General features: G+C 49.6%; 2 protein-coding genes across 7 annotated transcripts; one reads left to right on the top strand and one right to left on the bottom strand.

Moving 5' to 3' along the window:
• Positions 1-607: 607 nt before the first annotated feature.
• faf (ubiquitin carboxyl-terminal hydrolase-like faf) lies at positions 608-15,390 on the bottom strand. 6 transcript variants are annotated; one of them, XM_033377751.1, is made up of 19 exons: positions 14,956-15,390; positions 13,055-13,900; positions 12,249-12,397; positions 10,949-12,168; positions 8,991-10,877; positions 7,562-8,933; positions 7,057-7,477; positions 6,679-6,994; positions 6,450-6,603; positions 6,230-6,380; positions 5,860-6,168; positions 5,684-5,795; positions 5,502-5,611; positions 5,084-5,435; positions 4,747-5,018; positions 4,090-4,681; positions 3,563-4,018; positions 2,846-3,189; positions 2,019-2,106 (listed from the first exon to the last, which is right to left on the bottom strand). In XM_033377751.1, exons 2-18 carry the CDS (start codon positions 13,435-13,437, stop codon positions 2,857-2,859), a joined length of 8,589 nt encoding a protein of 2,862 aa, XP_033233642.1. In that variant the 5' UTR covers positions 13,438-13,900; positions 14,956-15,390; the 3' UTR covers positions 2,019-2,106; positions 2,846-2,856. The 6 variants fall into 6 exon arrangements, with proteins under 6 accessions (XP_015037364.2, XP_033233642.1, XP_033233672.1 ...); XM_033377781.1 differs by having other exon boundaries at positions 7,562-8,930; XM_033377677.1 differs by having other exon boundaries at positions 7,562-10,877.
• Positions 15,391-15,929: 539 nt separating this feature from the next.
• LOC4801705 (JNK1/MAPK8-associated membrane protein) lies at positions 15,930-17,594 on the top strand. Its single transcript, XM_001358715.5, has 6 exons — positions 15,930-16,205; positions 16,269-16,402; positions 16,465-16,677; positions 16,742-16,914; positions 16,968-17,102; positions 17,171-17,594. Exons 1-6 carry the CDS (start codon positions 16,101-16,103, stop codon positions 17,320-17,322), a joined length of 912 nt encoding a protein of 303 aa, XP_001358752.4. The 5' UTR covers positions 15,930-16,100; the 3' UTR covers positions 17,323-17,594.
• The last annotated feature ends 31 nt before the right edge of the window (positions 17,595-17,625 follow it).

The following is a 17,625-nucleotide window of genomic DNA, read 5'->3' as shown; positions in this document are numbered from 1 at the left end:
GTTGTATTTCTCCACAAACTTATCCCTGGTGAGATTGAATCCAGTCCCTCATCAGTCTTATTAGTATTACTGTCCCATCGCGCCGTTTAGGCATTACTTTTCGCTTCATATTCAACTCTGTCGTAATTATTGACATAATAATATTGAATATTATATTATTGAATAATAATGTGCTGTTAAGGTCAAAATTTCTCTAATGAATAATTAATTTGAATTAATTTTAATCTTAAATTGTTATCCCTTGTGCGTCTCGTTTCGATCATCAATGTGCCGTGTGGTGTGGAAGCAAGGACGTGCCCACCGCTGTTTCAAAAATTAGCAAAGAACCAAGGCTTTGGGATTGGTTTTAAAAAATTGTTTTATTTGTTTCGTCAATTTTGTTGTTGTTGAAGTTTAATGGATGTATAAGGTTTTATTCAGTTTTCTCGAACACACACATTTCTTAAATGTGCTTTAGCATTTTTTTTTTTTATGAATACATAATTAAAAATTGAGTTCCGTACATAATTTTGCGATTTATGGGATTCTGTTCTGTTGTGTTGGGTAAACGAATACGAATACGAAAAACAAAGACACGAAGACGAGAACTGAGAAAATGCGATGTGTGTCTGCTTACATTTCGCTTTTATTTTGCAACTTAAAACATAATAATTTAATAAATGTTTAACAAATTTCACTTAATACAAAACACTAATCAATTAAAAATATATATGTATATTATACTTAGTATAAACAGAATCAAGTTTTTTTTTTGTTTGTTTTGTTTCTTTACGCTCGTTTCGCTTTAGTCCATTTTGCTCTTGAGTTTATACTGATTTTTTGTTTTGTTTTGTTTCATTTTTGATTTATTTTACGAGTAGCATCCCATTTACTTGAGTTACGCGATTGAAATATGATTATGGAAACAGAGTTTCAGTTTCAGGCGAGAGTGAGAGTATGAGAGTACGATGGATGCAATTTGGTTTCATGCCCTAATTCTTCTTACAATCCGCCGATTCCGTGGTTTTTTTTTTTTTGTTTGTTTCCCCTAGGTTGTATTGTAATTTAATTATTATTATTATTATATGTATTCATTATTATTTTGTTTTTGATTTCTCTTTTGTTTTGTTTTGCTTTCGATTAGTATTAAGGTTAAGGTTGCCTCGGCTTCAATACGTAATACATCATTTTATATACTATATAAATACAATTATATGGTACTGTAAACGTGCAACTTAACGCATCTTAGTATTTATGAGTGTGTTGTGGGGTGTTTGTTTGTTTTTTTGTTAAATGTCTCGCGTGTGTGTGTTCAAAGTGTGTGTCTGTCTGTATCGTATCTGCAGTATCTGTATATCTATATCTGTTGTGTAGCCTGTGTGTATCTGTTGTGGTGAAAGGTAATTATAAAGTTCAATAACTAGTAAACACCTTCCTTCCGCTCTGCACTGCGGTTCTCTTCGTGCCTGGACTCTCGCCTCGATCACATGAGTACGAGTAATATATGCACTGCTTCTTCTGCCCATCTTTTCTGTTAATATCTACGGATTTCGCTCTATAATTGTGTGTTAATGTGTGTGTGTTTTGTGTGTGTAATCGTATATATATATATTAACCCCACTTAAGTCTCGTTTTCAACGGCGGGAGCTCCATTAATATAACACACCCGCACCGTTTGAATTGTCAGGCTGCTTTTGGTTCACTTAACGCTACGGATGCTCCTCCTAAGTTGATGCTCTCATGCTACTTTCTTGTTATTAATGCGATTACATGTGTTTTATTGCAAAGAACTCTTCGGTTTTCGGTTTTCTTGGGTTTCAATTCTTTCATTTCCTATCGTTCTTAAATCTCTGGTTTTCATATATAGTTTTTCTCTATCCCCGCTCCCGTCTCTGACGTTGTGCCGCCGCTGCTCGTTGGCGCTGTTATCGCTATTGTGGGCGTGCTGCTGTTGATTGTGACTGCCGCATCCGCTGCTCCTGTGACGGCTGCAGCCTTGGGTTTTGTGACCTCTGTAGTTGTGGTTACTGGGACTGTGACTGTTGTTGTTTCAGGCGCCGACGACTCTTCTGCCGTCTCGTAATTATTTTCCTCTGGCTTTCTTCTCCTTTCTTTCTTGCGATACTTCTGTGGAAATCAAAGAAGAATTAAAGTATTAGCCATGGAGATTGACCAGACGGAGAGGCATTCACTACATTCTACTGGGGTGCTATGTCATCAGCGTGTCTGCGCGTGCCAGGTAAGCAGTAATTATTGCATTCACTTCACTCTAGAGTGTGTTAGCAAACAGGTAATAATACAGGGTACAGAATTAGTATAGCATCAAAGCTCATAGAGCACACATGGGACGAGCAGCAATCTCCCAATCGTAGAAGCCGTTCTGCTATTTAAACCTTAACTAATTTCCGACTTATTTCCTACTTGAATTGAACACACGATAGTCATAGTCCGTAGACACCAATTGGCTATCAAATTATCAAGTAACCGCGTTGCAAGTTCCTAGTTCAAGAAGGATTACCCTTGTGGTTACTTTGAAATCTTTTGCATCATCACTGTGTGGTCTATAATCTTTGATATTATCTATATATTGGACCTATTTGAGTGTAGTACCTGTGTGGCTGTGGCTGTGGAGTTGTTGTTGTTGTGTGTTTGTGTGCGTGTGGGAGGTGATTTGAGAAAGCTTGCAGTTGCAGTTGCAGAACATAAAAGAAAAGCACATGGTGGGGGCACGGCCACGGCACGGGCACCAGTCGGACACCGTCCCCAGCAGAACATTAAAACATAAAAATGTGTGGGGGGTGGGTGGGTGGTTCAATTCGGGCGGGGTTTCGATTAAACACAAACTAACAAACGAATCTAAACTAACTTGGCGGCAAATTAAATTAAGCGGCTGGAGGAACTCTTGCTAATATCACCACGTAGTTGTTGTTGTTGCTGCTGTTGTTGTTGTTGCTGTTGTAGTTGTTGTTGTTGCAATAGTTGTTGTTGTTGTTTGGGTTGTAGCTGTAGTTGGAGTTGTGGTTGTTGTTGTTGTAGTTGTAGTTGATGTGACTGTAGTTTCAGTTTCTGTTGCGGATGTTGCTGTTGTTGTTGCGAATGTTGCGGATGTTGTGGCAGCTCCGCGGTCGTCACCTGCTGATGATGATGATGTGGGAACATCACCGGCGGCAGCTTTCCCCCCTTCGTGGCTGCGGTGCGATTGCGCAAGCCCTGCATTTACCGTATACGGGTTTTTTTGTTTTGTTTTTTTTTTCGAGGGGCGAAAGGGAACAACCACAAATCAAACAACGAAACACCGCAAAAGGGTGGCAAAAATATATAGAGAAGAATTAGAAGAAAGTTACCAAGTGTGTGGAGAAACATAGAGAGAGAGAGAGAGAGTTAGAGAGGAGGGGAGATAGTGAGAGAGAGAGATACAGGAGCTGCTGGGTAGAGTGTAGAGTGTATCCTTTGTGTCCTGTGTATGTTTTGGTGTTTCTGTTTCTGGTGGGACAGCTGCTTGGCAGGAGACAATCCTTGGAATGGAAGGAGGGGACGCACTACTCGGCTACCTCTGGCCATCCTCCCCGCCAGTTGCTCGTACCTTTTTCACTGATGATATATCCATGTGATCCAGGCTGTTGGTCAGCCCGTTTATGTTCGCCGTGGTCTCCACTGTGGTCGTCTCTTGGGCACTGCTCTCCGTCTCGCTGTTTGCCCCGCTGCCAGTCGTCGTGCCAACTCCAGTGTTTCCTCCAGTGGTGGCGGCGGAGCAGATAACAGTGGGTGCCACCGTTCCGAAGGGGCTGCCTCCCGTCGATGTGTATGCCCCAAAGAGCTGGCGTGACAGACGCGGAATGGAATTGGTCTCGATGCGAGTCGGCCACGTCGATGGGTCACTGTTGATTATGGCGTTCGGCTTGTTCTCTGGCGTCGGATCAGAGCCGGACGTACCGGTCTCCGTTTGCGCAGCCGTGGGCTGCTGCTGCTGCTGTCCCGCCTCCTGCTTGTTCTCATCCAGATTGGAGTCCAAATCGGATTCGTTATTCTCATCCTGATCCTGCCAAAAAAAAAGAGCGAACTCGTTAGCAAAAATGGTTAAGGAGGCATACAATTTCATGGAATATTCACCGTCTTCTCGCTAACCTCCTCCGGACAGAGCTCGTAGGCCAGGTTCCAGGTGTTCTTTGCCGACAGCGATCGCTCCAGCATGTAGCCGTTGGTATTGTCGTTGCTCTGTGCTGGTGGCGACCACGAGTACGAGTTGTACTGACACCCGATGCCGCGCTGCCGCTCCAGCTCGTCTTGCAGCCACTCTACTGCAATGCTCCAGTGGCGCGAGATGGTCGGATTTGTGTTCAACATCTGCAGGGCAATCTGGGACTTGTGGAAGAGCTGCGTCAGGCATTTGATGATCTGATACGCGCGCTTCTGGTAGTGCGTCTTGGCCCGCTGTATCGTGTCCAGCAGGCCCTCCCGCTCCTCGGCGACGCCATTGAGGGCGTTGTGGATGCGATGGTGCTGCCAGGAGTCGTCGATCAGCAGAATGTTCAGCAGCAGATCCGTGTGGTGGCGCATATCGTGGCAGTAGGCGAAGCCACACTGCCACAGCAGTTCGGTGAGGACGGCCCGTGAAAAGTGCGGATTCTCCCAACTGCAGTACTGGAGCAGCTTCAGCCCCTCATCGCCCACGTTCGTGTCCTCGATTACTTTCTTGATGTATCTGAGAGTGGGAACGAAAATGGATTGCAATTGTGGATTCATGCTGCCACAGATCTTAGATCTTACCCTGTTCTGTTAAAGAGAAGGTCCATGCACTCGCTGGACAGCGGCGTTAGCTCTTCGTGGGCCACACTGGAGTCCTTGAAGGGATTGGGCAGGGGACTGGCCTGTGGACTGCCCGTCTGATTGGAGCTCTGGCACTTGTCGCTCACGTCGCTGCATCGCACCAGATGCGAGACCACCTGATGGAGCTTGCTGAACTCCGGATACTGGTACTTGATGGACGGACCAGGCCCATCGTCCAGCGCCACCAGCATGAACTGCAGCGGCACATTGAGCTGCGGGGATACCACGGAAACCATTAATCATGAATGTGCCATTGACAATCATTGACAATACGCACCTTCAGTAGCTGCTGCTTCTCGCGAGTCCCCAGACCCACGTACATGCTGAACAAACTGAAATAGTGGGGCAAGTGCTTGCCGTAGTCGGCCGCCTCGGACTTGAGCAGGCGCAGCACACTGATGAGCACCTGTTCGCAGAGATTGGTGCCCTCGTAGCCGACCAGCGGGTCATCGTTGATGGCGAAATGGCAGAAGAACACAACCAACTTGACAAACACGGCGCGCACCTCCGGCGACGGGGCCATCAGTATGTATTCCCCGAGACGCGATGGTGGGGAGAGCAGGGCATGATTGGCAAACCATTTGCGCACCAGCGCCGAGGAACGTATGTGATGTGAAAGCGTATCGTACCTGCAACGCACAAAACGCATGCATTCACATGAATCCTGTAGGCAAAACCCACTCTCATTCACTCACCATTCAATGACGGGGCCGCGTAGCGACTTCTTCGTGCGGAAACCTGTGTGGAACAGAAACTGCGATGCCAATTGGACGCCCAACAGGGACAGCTCCTCGGCAGCGGGTGTCTGGCCAGAAAGGAATATAATTATTTAGTGGTTTAGTGGATTAGATCCGACTTGGATGTCCAGAGAACTCACAATCTTATCGCTCCTCGCCGAGGGTATACTACAGCTGACAAGCTTTTTGATAAAATTGAAAAACTCTACGGAGAAAATGCTACGTGAATGCAGAAACCGTATGTTTTGATGTCTGCGAAAGGGATTAGATAAAGGATTAGGGAAATGAGACATATATGGAGTAGTCTAACACTTACCTAACGCTCTTCTCGATGGGCTTGGGCAGTGGCAGTACCATATTCCGGCTTTCGGTGAGCGACAGTTGCTCGACGCTCGGCTCGAACGGCACGGGCGTCTGATCGCAGCGGGTGTAGAACAGCATGTAGGCATTCCACCAGCGCTTCTGGCGGCGATACTGCATACGCTTTAGATTGTTGTCATAGATCTCGCCCATGTAGTCGCCGCCAAAGCATTGAGCCTTCATTTCCTCGTCCTCGTGCATTTTGCATTCGGTCACCTCGCCATCGTCAAACTTGTACCATTGGCATTTGCCATTCGCTGGGTTTCTGTAAGGGATTTTGGTGTTAGGAACGGATTTTAAGGATGCAGGAGACTGCCGGCACTCACTTGGAGAGTATGTAGCTGAAGTAATGGCCGCCGGATGCCTGGCCGCTGTGCACCACGATGCCCGTCAGTTCGTATTTTGTTGTTTCAACATTTGTTTGACAATTATCACCCACCTCCACCACCTCGCCCTCGAGCTTAGCTAGGCCAGAAACTGTGTACAAGAGAGAAACAGAGCAGTGGATTAGAGTCCTGTGGTCCCAGAGGCTCTGCGAGGACTCACCTGTGTAGGGCTCCATATCCAGGATACGAGGAAATTCAAAATAATCATTAAACTTAATCGCACAGACGCGCTCGTAGTCGTATTCAAAGCGCTTCAATTGTATGGCTAACACGGGTGGCAGCTTCTTCACACATAGCCGCTTAACGGTAACTACCTGTTGGGGGCACACAGAGAGGTAGAGACATGTAGAGCATGTGGCACAGATGTGAGACAGAATCGTTTTCTTTACTTTTTTATCACATTTATCACAATGGTATGCATCGGCTCCCTCGAGCAGCTCCCCCTTGACGTACTGCTCCAGAGATTCGGTTAATGAGCTATGATTCCTAATATCGACACTAAATACACTAAATGGTTCCTCTTTGGAGTAGCGATGCGGGCACTCTTGACAGATCTTCTGGTCGCTGAACGATCCGCCCAGCGTGGCGTTCATCAGCTGCGGCTGCCCCAATGCCTTGAGGCCCTCGTCGAGGCTCTCGAACAGGGACATGAAGAACTCCACGGCATCCTGCTGTTCGCGCAGATTCACTGGCTCGCCTTGCAACCTAAAAACGACAGAGATTCAGTTTATTGAGCTACTCGAGACACAGGGATATTCCTTTCTCACTTGAAATGCGTCCAGAGACCGCGTGGCACATAGAACTGCAGTGCACTGTGGCCGAGATGGGCGAATATGGCCTGGACATGCTTCAGGATTACCACATGGTAGTTCTTGCGCACGGACGTGGACTCATCCTCCCCAGCGAGGGCGGCCGAAAACGATACAATCGCCGCAGAGGGGCCCGAAAAAAGGGCCGCCCCCAGGCTGGCAGTTGTCATCTCTGAATCACCGCTGAAGTCCTCGCCATCGTTGGTGGCCGCCCCATGGGCCTTCAGTATGCCCACGCGCACCGCCGGCACCATATAGAGCTGCTGCAGCACCGAGTTCATGTAGCAGGTGGCCCCAGCGTTTTTCAGACCACAGAAACCTTTGCTGGGCCTGGCGCCCACCGGCGGCAGGTAGTCCCATTCGCGCAGCGGATCGGTGTCTGCACAAAACAAAAAGGGGTACATCGAAAAGTTAGCTGAGTAAAGAGAGGGTAAAGCCCATCCCAGACCTTGGCTGTACTCACCCGTGCAGACGAAATCAATGAGTGTATTGGTGAGTAGCTTCATATTAGGAACACAGAGCTGGCACAAGGCTATGAGGAGATCGCAAGCGGCTGCTATTGTGTGTGGACTGCGGCAGACGGGCGGTGGTACGGTGTCCTGCCTGAGGGTGCCGTGTCGTCGTAAATGCAGATATTCACGCGATGCCGTAAACAGAAAGTCATCGATGAGCTCGTGTATCAGTTCGTTGAGCTGGGCCTTCGAGTCGGGCACCAGGAAGAACATCAGCTCCTTGGCCAAGCACAGGTGTCCCTCGAGCAGCTCCTCGTGCACTTGGGTGTCGCCCGTGGCCTTAACATTCTCGCGTATCTTCTGCAACCACTTGATCTCGTCCCCCAGCAGATCTTCGCCAATCTGCAGGGGCCAGTTGTAGATGCAACCGTAGGACAGAGTGCGGCACAGAACCGAAAAGAACTCGGCGCAGGTGGCCTCGTACTGGGGCACCAGCGTCTTCAAGGCGCTCACCAGCAGATTAACCATGTAAATGAACGGACGGCGATCGCCGGCGCAGTAAGTGGAGGCGAGGAACAGCTGCTCGGAGGCCACCTGTCGCACGTGCCGCAGGGGATTCTTCAGCACAATGGAGGTGATGAATTTCGCCCAATTGGCATCGCCGCTGAGCGCCTCGTTGGCGCTCGGATTGAGAATGAACGAGATGGTGAGCACTTCGAGGGCCTCCTTGCACATGCTAAAGTCCTGGCTGTCCGGCACGATCACCTCGTCCTCAAAATCGCAGCCGTTGCTACTGCCCAAGGCCTGCAGATTGCCGCAGGAGGAGGCCCAGGCCAGTTGCACCACCGCCTTAATAGTGGAGATGTCCGGACAGGACCACTGCAGCGTGGAGCTGAAGAGCGCGCGGCAGCGTTCGCCCTCCTGGCTGGCGGAGAGCATCTCCCGGGCCAGCATCACCGCCAGCTTGGCCGAAATGGCCCGCAGCGTGCCCTGCGAACTGTTCGGGGTGCTCGAAAAGTTCTGCTTCAGTATGTCCACCTGGGAGCGGGCTCCATTATCATAGTCGCAGATCATCGGCTCGTCGCCCACGCGCGACAGCACGCTCCCGACAATGTAGAGGAACAGTTTGGCCAGCCGCAGCACGCACTGGAAGGAGGCGCGCTTCGTGTGCATATCGGCGTTGGGCAGAAAGTTGTTCTTGGTCAGCAGCTCCAGCACAAAGTGGGCGCACCCCGAGTGCATCCAGGCGGACTGCACTTGCAGCGCCGACTCTCCCAGCGGCTCCAGGGCGGGTATCAGCAGGCCATGCAGCACACTTAGGTTGTAGAGCACTTGGGCGGGCGTCGGATGCAGGAACATCTGTTCGGGGGTGCAGCTCTCCTGCTGGAAAGAGGCCCCGTGAAAAGGCTGTCGTATGCAGATCAATCTTTGAGCACTTACCCCTTCAGTCTCGCCTGCCGTCTCATCTGCCGCCTCCCCGTCCTTGGCGACTGCCTTCTCTTGTGCTGCCTTGGGCACGCGACACATCAGCTGTAGCTGCCGCATGGTCTGCCTGTCGCAGGGCAGCAGATGCAGCAGCACCTTGGCACTGTCCCGCAGGCGACCGTGCTCCAGCTCGCTTCCCAGTTGATAGAGCTTCAGAAAGAACTCCGTGTACTGATAGTTCTGGGAGATAATCACCCCGGGCAGGGTGCTCTCAGACTCCACGCGCTGCATGTCGGGGCATGGCCGTGGCGGGGAGCCGGTGCTCGAGTCGCTGGAGGAGTCCGGGCTGCTGGCGAGGCCAGAGCCCACGGGCGTGAGTTTGGCGGTGAGGATCATCTTGTCGCGTATTGTGTACTGGTAGAGGGGATTGATCTCGTCGGAGACCTCGATCATCTCCCCGTTGGTGTAGAACAGATCCACCTTGATGTTGGTGGTGGAGGTGCCCTTGATGCGCTTCAGTAGATTCCGCTTGAAGGCCGCCACCGTCTCGTTGCTGTGTGTCACAATCTCGAGGTCGTCAATGGGTCGTCCTGGATTCTGGAACCGGATGTACAGACTAGTGTTCTTGCCACGCGTTACGCGACTGAGGGGCAGGTGGATGCGATCGCCGCTGAACGAGCGATCGCATTCCTTAATGTACTCCTGCAGCACCTTGATGATGCGGCACATCTTCTCCGCCTCGATGAACCGCATCTTTGTGTCCTTCGAGTCGTTCGAGTTGTCCGCCTGGTTGTTGGGGTCGTCCGCCTCCTCCTGCAGCTGCGTGTTGCCCAGGATCACAATGTTGCCATAGTGGGTGCGCAGGCGCGAGCAGCACTCGCCGATGAACATCTCGTGGAACTCGGAAATGTTCTCCAACAGTCGGGGGCCCAGGGCGGTGGACACTTCCTTCAGGAGATCGATTGCTTTGCTGGCAATCTCCTCGCCGCCGGTGGTTATCACGCGCCACAGATAGTCCTTCCCAATGAGATCCTCGTTGTCCAGTATATAGCCCCGATGGATGGCCTTCAGCTTGTCCTCCTTCGAGTTGACGGCCTTGAAGAACCGCTCGAAGCACTTGATGCCGCTCTCCGTGAGCAGATGCGGGTCCAGCTGCAGGATGTTGTTCTCGAAGAAGTCCTTGTTGATGCCCGGATCAAGGTCCGGCTCCTCGCCCATCAGTTTACCGAACCAGCGGAAACACTCCTCGCGATCCGACGGAAACACCGCGCTCACCGCCAGACAGTGCCAGATCTGTTTCGCCTGATCGGCGCACAGCCAGAGCTGCCCGTCCTTCAGCAGGAACTTGAGAAACTCGAGGCGCTCGGAGATCTGCGCCTGATGGGGAAACCGATTGTCGATCAGTATCGCGGCGGGCTCCAGGCCAGGCGTCTCGGCCACCAGCTGGCGCACCTTCTCCATGTAGGCGGTGAGACTGTTGGTGACCAGGATGACCAAAGAGTAGTCGTTCTGCAGCCGCTCGATCACCTGCTGGCGGTTGGTGGACGTTTGCGTGCGCGGCGCGTGATTGGGCGTCGTGTCGTACAGGCAACAGATGTCACGGATCAGCCGCAGGGCGGGCAGCACCCACGAATCGCCGGCCTTTAGCTCGCCCACGCACTTGTCCAGCCAAATGGTTTTCTGGGCGTCGCGCTCCTGCGAGCAGCTGTAGTCCAGGATCTTGACGTGCGCCCCCAAGGCCTGGTCGAGCACCTCCGGCGGCACCTCCTTGCTGTGGGCCAGCGTCCAGAACAGCTTGAGCACCTTCTGGGCCATCACACCGTTCTTATCGTCCTCGGCCAAGCGCCGGATAAGCTCCAGCAGACGCTCTCGCTGACGCTTGTTGGCCGTCGTCATGCTGGCCTGCAAAAACAAAAAAAACCCACACAGAATAAGAAATGCGAATCCCGTTTGATATTTCACTTGAGTCTCACCTGAAACGCCTCGAAGAGATGATCCAGCTGTTCGGGCGTGAAGTCCCAGGCCAGTTTGGCCAACAGATCGTGCACGTTCTTTACGATGGCCTCGTGCTTGCCCGCCTGGGCACGCCACACGGCATCCAGATCGTCCAGCGTTAGGGCCTGCTCTTTGATCAGGAAGCGTATGATTTTCTCCAGCTTTTCCACATACTGCGGCTGATGCAGCGAGTCTTTGAGTACGATGCCCAGCACATCGGATGCCTTGATCCACTGGGCCATGCGCTCCGCCGTCAGCCAGTCCATATCGTCCTCGGGCAGGGAGTGTGGCAGTGGTTGAGAGCGATGCGAGTAGTAGGCCACCGAGGACAGAACCTTGTTGATCTCGTTCAGGGCATTCATTTTGCCATTGAAGCTGGAGACCTGCAGCAGGCGAAGGATCATCTTCAGGCGGAACATCTCCAGGTCGCGTATCAGGTCCTCCTGGCCGGACAGGCGGCTCGCCAGGAAACGCGCCGACTTTACAATGCCATTAATGTAGTCGTTGCGCCCCTCGGGCTTCACCTCGCGCTTCAGTTCCTCGTCGGTGAAGCTGTCCAGCAGATCGAGGACCACATTCCAAGTGGGCATAAAGTACTTGGCAATGGTGGCGGGCGTGAGGAGCTCGTGACACTGGCCAAACGGCCGCAAAAGGCTGTGTATCACCGCCAGAGTCAAACGATTGTCCTGTCCGCCCTCCTCGCCCTCGCTGGAGGAGGATCCGCCACTCTTGATGGACGGTACCTTATTTTGGTTACGCTTCAACAGCTCCAGACCCTTGTTGAATCGCTCAAGCAGATTGTCGAAGCCACCCAGCTGTCCGAAGCGATTAATGAGATCCACAAGCCAGCCGCGTGCACTCTTCGGCTCTGGCGGCGGCCTCGCGTACATCTTGTTGCTGTCCAGCTGTCCCCAGATGCAGTCGGGCGTCGCAAAGCATTCCGGCTGGCGAGCCGCATTGAACGCATTGAACTTATTCTCCGGATCGAAGACAATGGCCAGCAGATCGAGCAGGTAGGGATTGTCACGCACCATGTGTATGGCAATGAGATGCAACAGCTTGCCGCAGGACACCAGGATACAATGATGGATGTTATACTTCCACGAGTTGACAGCCTCATCCGTTAAGATCTTTGCAAACGAAGTGCTCAGCCCATTCCGATAGAACTCCACACACGGTTCGCAGTCGTGATCCACGCCTGAGAATCGAACGAAAATCGAGAGTATATTATCGATTAAAGAGTCCCCTTGTCCTCCTCGCATGCGAGGCGTGACTTACCGGCTAGGGTCAGCTCAATGGCTGCGTTTAGGAGCACCTCTAGTTCCTGCTCGGGCAGAACGGGCACCACCCATCGGGGGTTGGATATCTTTTGGGTCAGCGATCGCAGTTTGGTTGTGGGAAACGATGATATCAGCTTCTCTGGTGACCTGGAGAGAGAGACAACAAACAAACGATGTGTGTGAGAGTGTGTGTGAGAGCGCGTGTGTGTGTTAGAGATGGAGGGAGGCTAATCAACAAAAGACAGCTGATAAGATTGAATATCTCTCGAAACGAACGATTCGAGCAGTTTAAAAATAGTTTCTGACTATCGTAATGGAAAAGTAGAGGCTTTTCTTTTTGCACAAACACAATTATTGTTGTTCTTTGCCCCTTGCTTATGATTCGCAGGCGCCGAGACGAGTTCTGCGAGCACGACCGGAAACATTTGTTTGCTTTGGAAGGTGTTTGTTTAGATCGGATAACGACAATAAGGGTCATGCCGTTTAGCATTCAGCTATTAATTGACTCGCGAGGGTCACAGGGTTTTTTGGTGCGGACCCAACCCTAGACAAATAGCAAATGCACAAGGGGGATGGGTTGGGTTATGCTGCGCAAAAGTAAACACAGAACGGGGCCTCAAGGGCCGGGGGGAGGGGGGGAATGGGAAGGGCCCAAATGGCAAATACGCGAAAGACTTCTGCTCTAATTAAGTGCAATAAACTACGCACTAAACCTCTTCTCGCTCGTTCGTTCATTCGATGTTCCTTCCTTTTCCCGCTAATTGGGAGCAATCATGCAAAGCTCCCCCGGACACGCCCACTTACACTATTGTGACAATGCTGTCCACACTGCTGACCGACGACGATCCGACCACATTGTCAGCGTCTGCACTTGTGCTGGCCGGCGTTTGCTCCTGATTGTTGCCGCCACCGCCGCCGCTGCTGCTGCTGCTGCTGGTGGTGTCTATGCCACCTCCGGCAGAGCTACCTCCCCCAGCACTGCTTCCCGCACTGCTCGGCATGCTCGTTGTCGATGTCGTGACTGTGACAGTCCCTGAGCCAGCGCTAGTGACAGTTCCCGTTCCAGCTCCTCCTGTTGTCCCCATTCCCGACATGGAACTCTGAGCCGGACTCGTGGTGGTTGTGGCTGTTGTAGTTGCGCTGCTGGTCGGCTGTCCAGTGGTTTGCCTGCGCGTATCGAACGTCATTGTGGTTGTTCTTGAAGCGTTGTGGCTGCCTTAGCAGCGCCTTCGTTGCCGTCGTCGTGGGTGGGGTGGACGTGTAACGGGGTTGAGTGGAGGGGAACTGGGGAGAGCTCTAGTCCTAGTGGTGTGATTGTAATCCTACTGCAGTCTGCACTGGGCGGCTATTTGGCTTTTGATTGGCTATGGCAGTCCTGGGTTCTGGTTCTGGTTCCGTTTCCTTTTCTGTGTTGCCTGTTGTCTGGTTAGCTATTTGAGGCACTGTTGGTCGAGACAATTTGGGGCGACTCCCGGGATCGGTCCCGGCTGCGGGCGGATGGGCTCGTCTTTCCTTATTGTCCTGCTCCAATAAGAGCTATTGCCCCGTGCACGCTCGTGTTCGTGTGGTTTGCACTGCTTTTCGCGGCGCGTTGCGTTTAGTTTACATATTCCTTCACAGCAGCGGTCACAATTTGCAAAAATCTATAAACTGCAACGAAGTAAGAAAAAAGAAGAAAGAAGCAAATAAATACAGGCGCACAAGGGAGACCGAAAAAGCACACACGCACACAAGAAACACACACATGCAATCAACACTCGCGCACGCACCAGCGTGTATGTGTATATGTGCACATGGATGTTATGGATGTGTGTGTGTGTGTGAGTGCAGTGTGTATGTATGAGTAGCAACTTGGCACGAGAGCCTTTTGGGTTGGAATATGAAAAATCAATATTATTTAATAGACGGGAGCGAGGAGCGAGCAGCAAGCGCCAAATAATGCTCCAAAAGCACACAAATAATGCTCTCCCTCTCTATAGGCTGCTCGCTCGCTTCGTCGGTGTCGGTGGCGGTCGCTCACCGCTCAGCCACACACACTCACGCAACGCCGAATCAGCCGCTGCGGAAATGTGTACGGGTGTGTGAGTGAATTTAATTTTATGTTGTTTTTGTTTTACGCTGCTCTCCCTCTTCACCCTCTCTTCCTCTCTAGTTCTTATTTATTTATTGTTTTTTTGTGTGTTTTTAGGCAAACAAAGAACATTTTTTCTCCCGAAAATTACATCACGTCGCTGTCCTATTCCACACTCCCTACCCGCACACTCCCCTCCACATACACTACACCACTCTCACCCGGCTACATCCTTATGCGGAATGTCGGTCGGTGGGTGGGGGGTGGTGAAAATAACTACGCATAAAGATTTCGCAAGTTTTCGTACCCCTCGGCCGCACCATTTATTTGTTGGTTCTAGGCTCCGAGACAACTGTGCAAAGATACAAAATAAAATTAATATGTTCCGCTGCCCATCGTACCGACGATGGTGGGGGTTGCTGGTGGCAGAACGTTGCTGGGGCGGAGGCACCATAGAGAGAGATTTAGGAGATCAGGACACTGACGGGAATCACTAAAGGATATGTGGCAGAGCGGCTTTCGATTGTTTTTCAGTCGTTTTACGTTTTTCGTTTTTCACATTCACAATATACACACACAGGCCAGGCCACATATTTATTTGCGAATCGAGCGAGCGAACAGGCACACAACTCACCCATTTTTCCTATCCACCCAAAAAAATTATCACTTTGCGTCCTAATCGTTACTACTCTTGCACAATTCGAGCGTGTATATCTTACAGTTAAATTTGGGTTTTAAAATTTCATAGTGCACACTTGAAATGTTTAGAAACTATTTTTCGCGAATTTTTTTCTGGCCTCTAAGCTTACAGATCAGCCGGCCAATAGACAAAATGGCGTCTGCTTTGGTGTTGTTTTATTCGAGAGTACTTGCCAGTGCTCTGGATGTGCTTGGCGTTAGTTGAAGGGCTACTCCTCCCACAACTAGTTTAATTGCATTGCAAGTGCAATATTTCGTTAAATTAGTGTATTTTATTTATTTTCTTTGCTAGAGTTGTGCAGTTCAGGTCTGAACTAGTTTGAACTGAACAAGTTCAATTAGTGCTTTTCAGCAGTGTTGCCGCCTCGCAATAAGTTCTCCGATTTGCGTTTATCGAACTAGTACCAGAAGCAGGGTGACCGTTATGGTATTTTTAATACTTTTCTGTATTTTTTTTAGGTGAAAATTGAACGGTATTTCACTGTATAATGGTGTATTTCGTCAATCTCATCAATGTATTCAATTTTATTTTCAACGGTATACAGAAATCCAATAAAAGCAAGTATTTAAAATAGGCCAGTCAAGTAGAAAAATTATTCATCAATCGTATAAAACTAAGTGGGCATGGCTAAATGTTATATATAGCTAATAATATTCGACGGAATATCAAAATCGTTTCCAATCCCTGACAGAGAACGATTAACCCTATTATAAGCCAATGGGGTATTTCACCGCAATAAATGAAAATTTAAAAATTTTAGCGCAGTTCAGGTGAAAGATATAGTGTTTTTTTTAAGTTCAGAGGAAAGATGGCATTAATCTACAAAAATAACTTACAATCGTTTATATTTTCCGCCATTTACCTCAAGTAGTTGAACTATTTAAATATAGGGGGCTTAAGTGGGCTGTATATTGTTTTTCACTATTGTTGTTGAGGGCAAATACAAAAGCAATCGCCGTAGCAAGTATTTAATAAGCCAGTAGAAAATTGATTCATTAATCGGATACTATTATATGAACAGGGGCTGAGAGATCTATCTAGCTTATTCCAATCTAACTAAATGGCCGTGGTTCTATAAAATGTACGACGCTTTGGAACGATGCCCGGGCGCTTACTGTGGGCGGTCCTATAATAATGATAATGACACTTGGAGCAACTGCGGTGTCTGTCCCAGAGGATCCCGGGTATGTTTTCCATCTCGTAGCGATGAGATTCCTGGAGTTATTTGATCTTTCTGCCCCTTTCAGGTCAACGAGAGCTATGCCTGTTCGCCATGTCGCGACGAATTGAGCACATATTCGTGGCTCTATCTGGGCTTTATGACGATGCTGCCGCTCATGATGCACTGCTTCTTCATTGACATGGACGCCAAGGACCGCAAGTGAGCACAGCAGACCATTAAGGATGGGCCTTTGCTGAAGCTATAATCCATGGCAATTTCAGGTTTTCGCGGAAGCAGCTAATCTTAACAGCCAGCGCGTTTGTAGAAATAGCTCTATCTGCCATTTTGGCCACATTGCTCATGGAGCCTATGTGGGAGCTCCGATTGTACGCGTGCGAGGTGCGGAAGCTCACCGACTGGTACACACTGTTCTACAATCCCAGTCCCAACTACGAGGCCCGCGTCTATTGCACTCAAGAGGCTGTCTATCCGCTGTATGTACACAATCTGTAAAAGCTGTATACAAACATTCTATATATGTACCGTTTCATCGTGCAGGCAAACTATTGTGCTGGTATTTTACTTTCTGTGTCTGGTGACAATGTTTCTTATACGGCCCGCAGTCTGCAAACTTTTGGATGTGAGGGGCAAAAGCAAGGCGCCCATTTACTCCGCGCTCTACTTCCTACCTTTGCTCACCTTAGTCCATGCCCTGGGCTGTGGCCTGATTTGTGAGTGCATGGATTGAGAGAAGAAAACCAGACTAAATATCATTGTCTTACAGACTACTCCTTTCCGTATCTTAGCGTGGCCATTTCTATGGTGGCCAATGCCATACACTATTCCCTCAAACTGGACCAAACCCTTAAGGCACTCGTCTGTTCTTCAGTATGGGAATTGAAGAATGTGGTCATCATATGTAAGCAAGAGCAAAAGCGGTACTCAGAGTGAAACTAGTGAAATTTTCCATTTATATTGTACTTGCAGCTGTCCAATGGCTTTTGTTGGCTTATGGGATATCTTCGCTCAACTATCACTATGCTTTCCTGTGTCTTGTGCCGTTTCCAACGCTGTTCTACATCCTGACCGTGCGTTTCACCGATCCTGGGGAGTTCCGGGAGCTGGAGTCGAGAATTTGATGCGGCAACGTGCAAATGCAGATCTTTCACACCCGCGGGACCACCAGACGGTCGACTGTTGTTATCTATGTATAGTATGTAGTGCGTGTGCTCGTGTGCGTGTCATTTAATTTATTTTTGCACTTAGCATGTACGTAATTAGTAGTTATAGTATATATTTGTCGGTATTGTAACGCCATCATCAATTCACGTTTCGTTTTAATTATATTTCACATTAATTATACACATATAGTAATATTAAATACAAATCATCAGTTTTCCCATCTCTAAAATAGTTTTTACACAATATATATTGGCTACATA

This window comes from Drosophila pseudoobscura, chromosome 2 (genome assembly GCF_009870125.1).
Source record: "Drosophila pseudoobscura strain MV-25-SWS-2005 chromosome 2, UCI_Dpse_MV25, whole genome shotgun sequence".
NCBI lineage: Eukaryota > Metazoa > Arthropoda > Insecta > Diptera > Drosophilidae > Drosophila > Drosophila pseudoobscura.
Note: the sequence above shows the minus strand (reverse complement) of the source record. Positions and strands in the feature narration are given on the sequence as shown.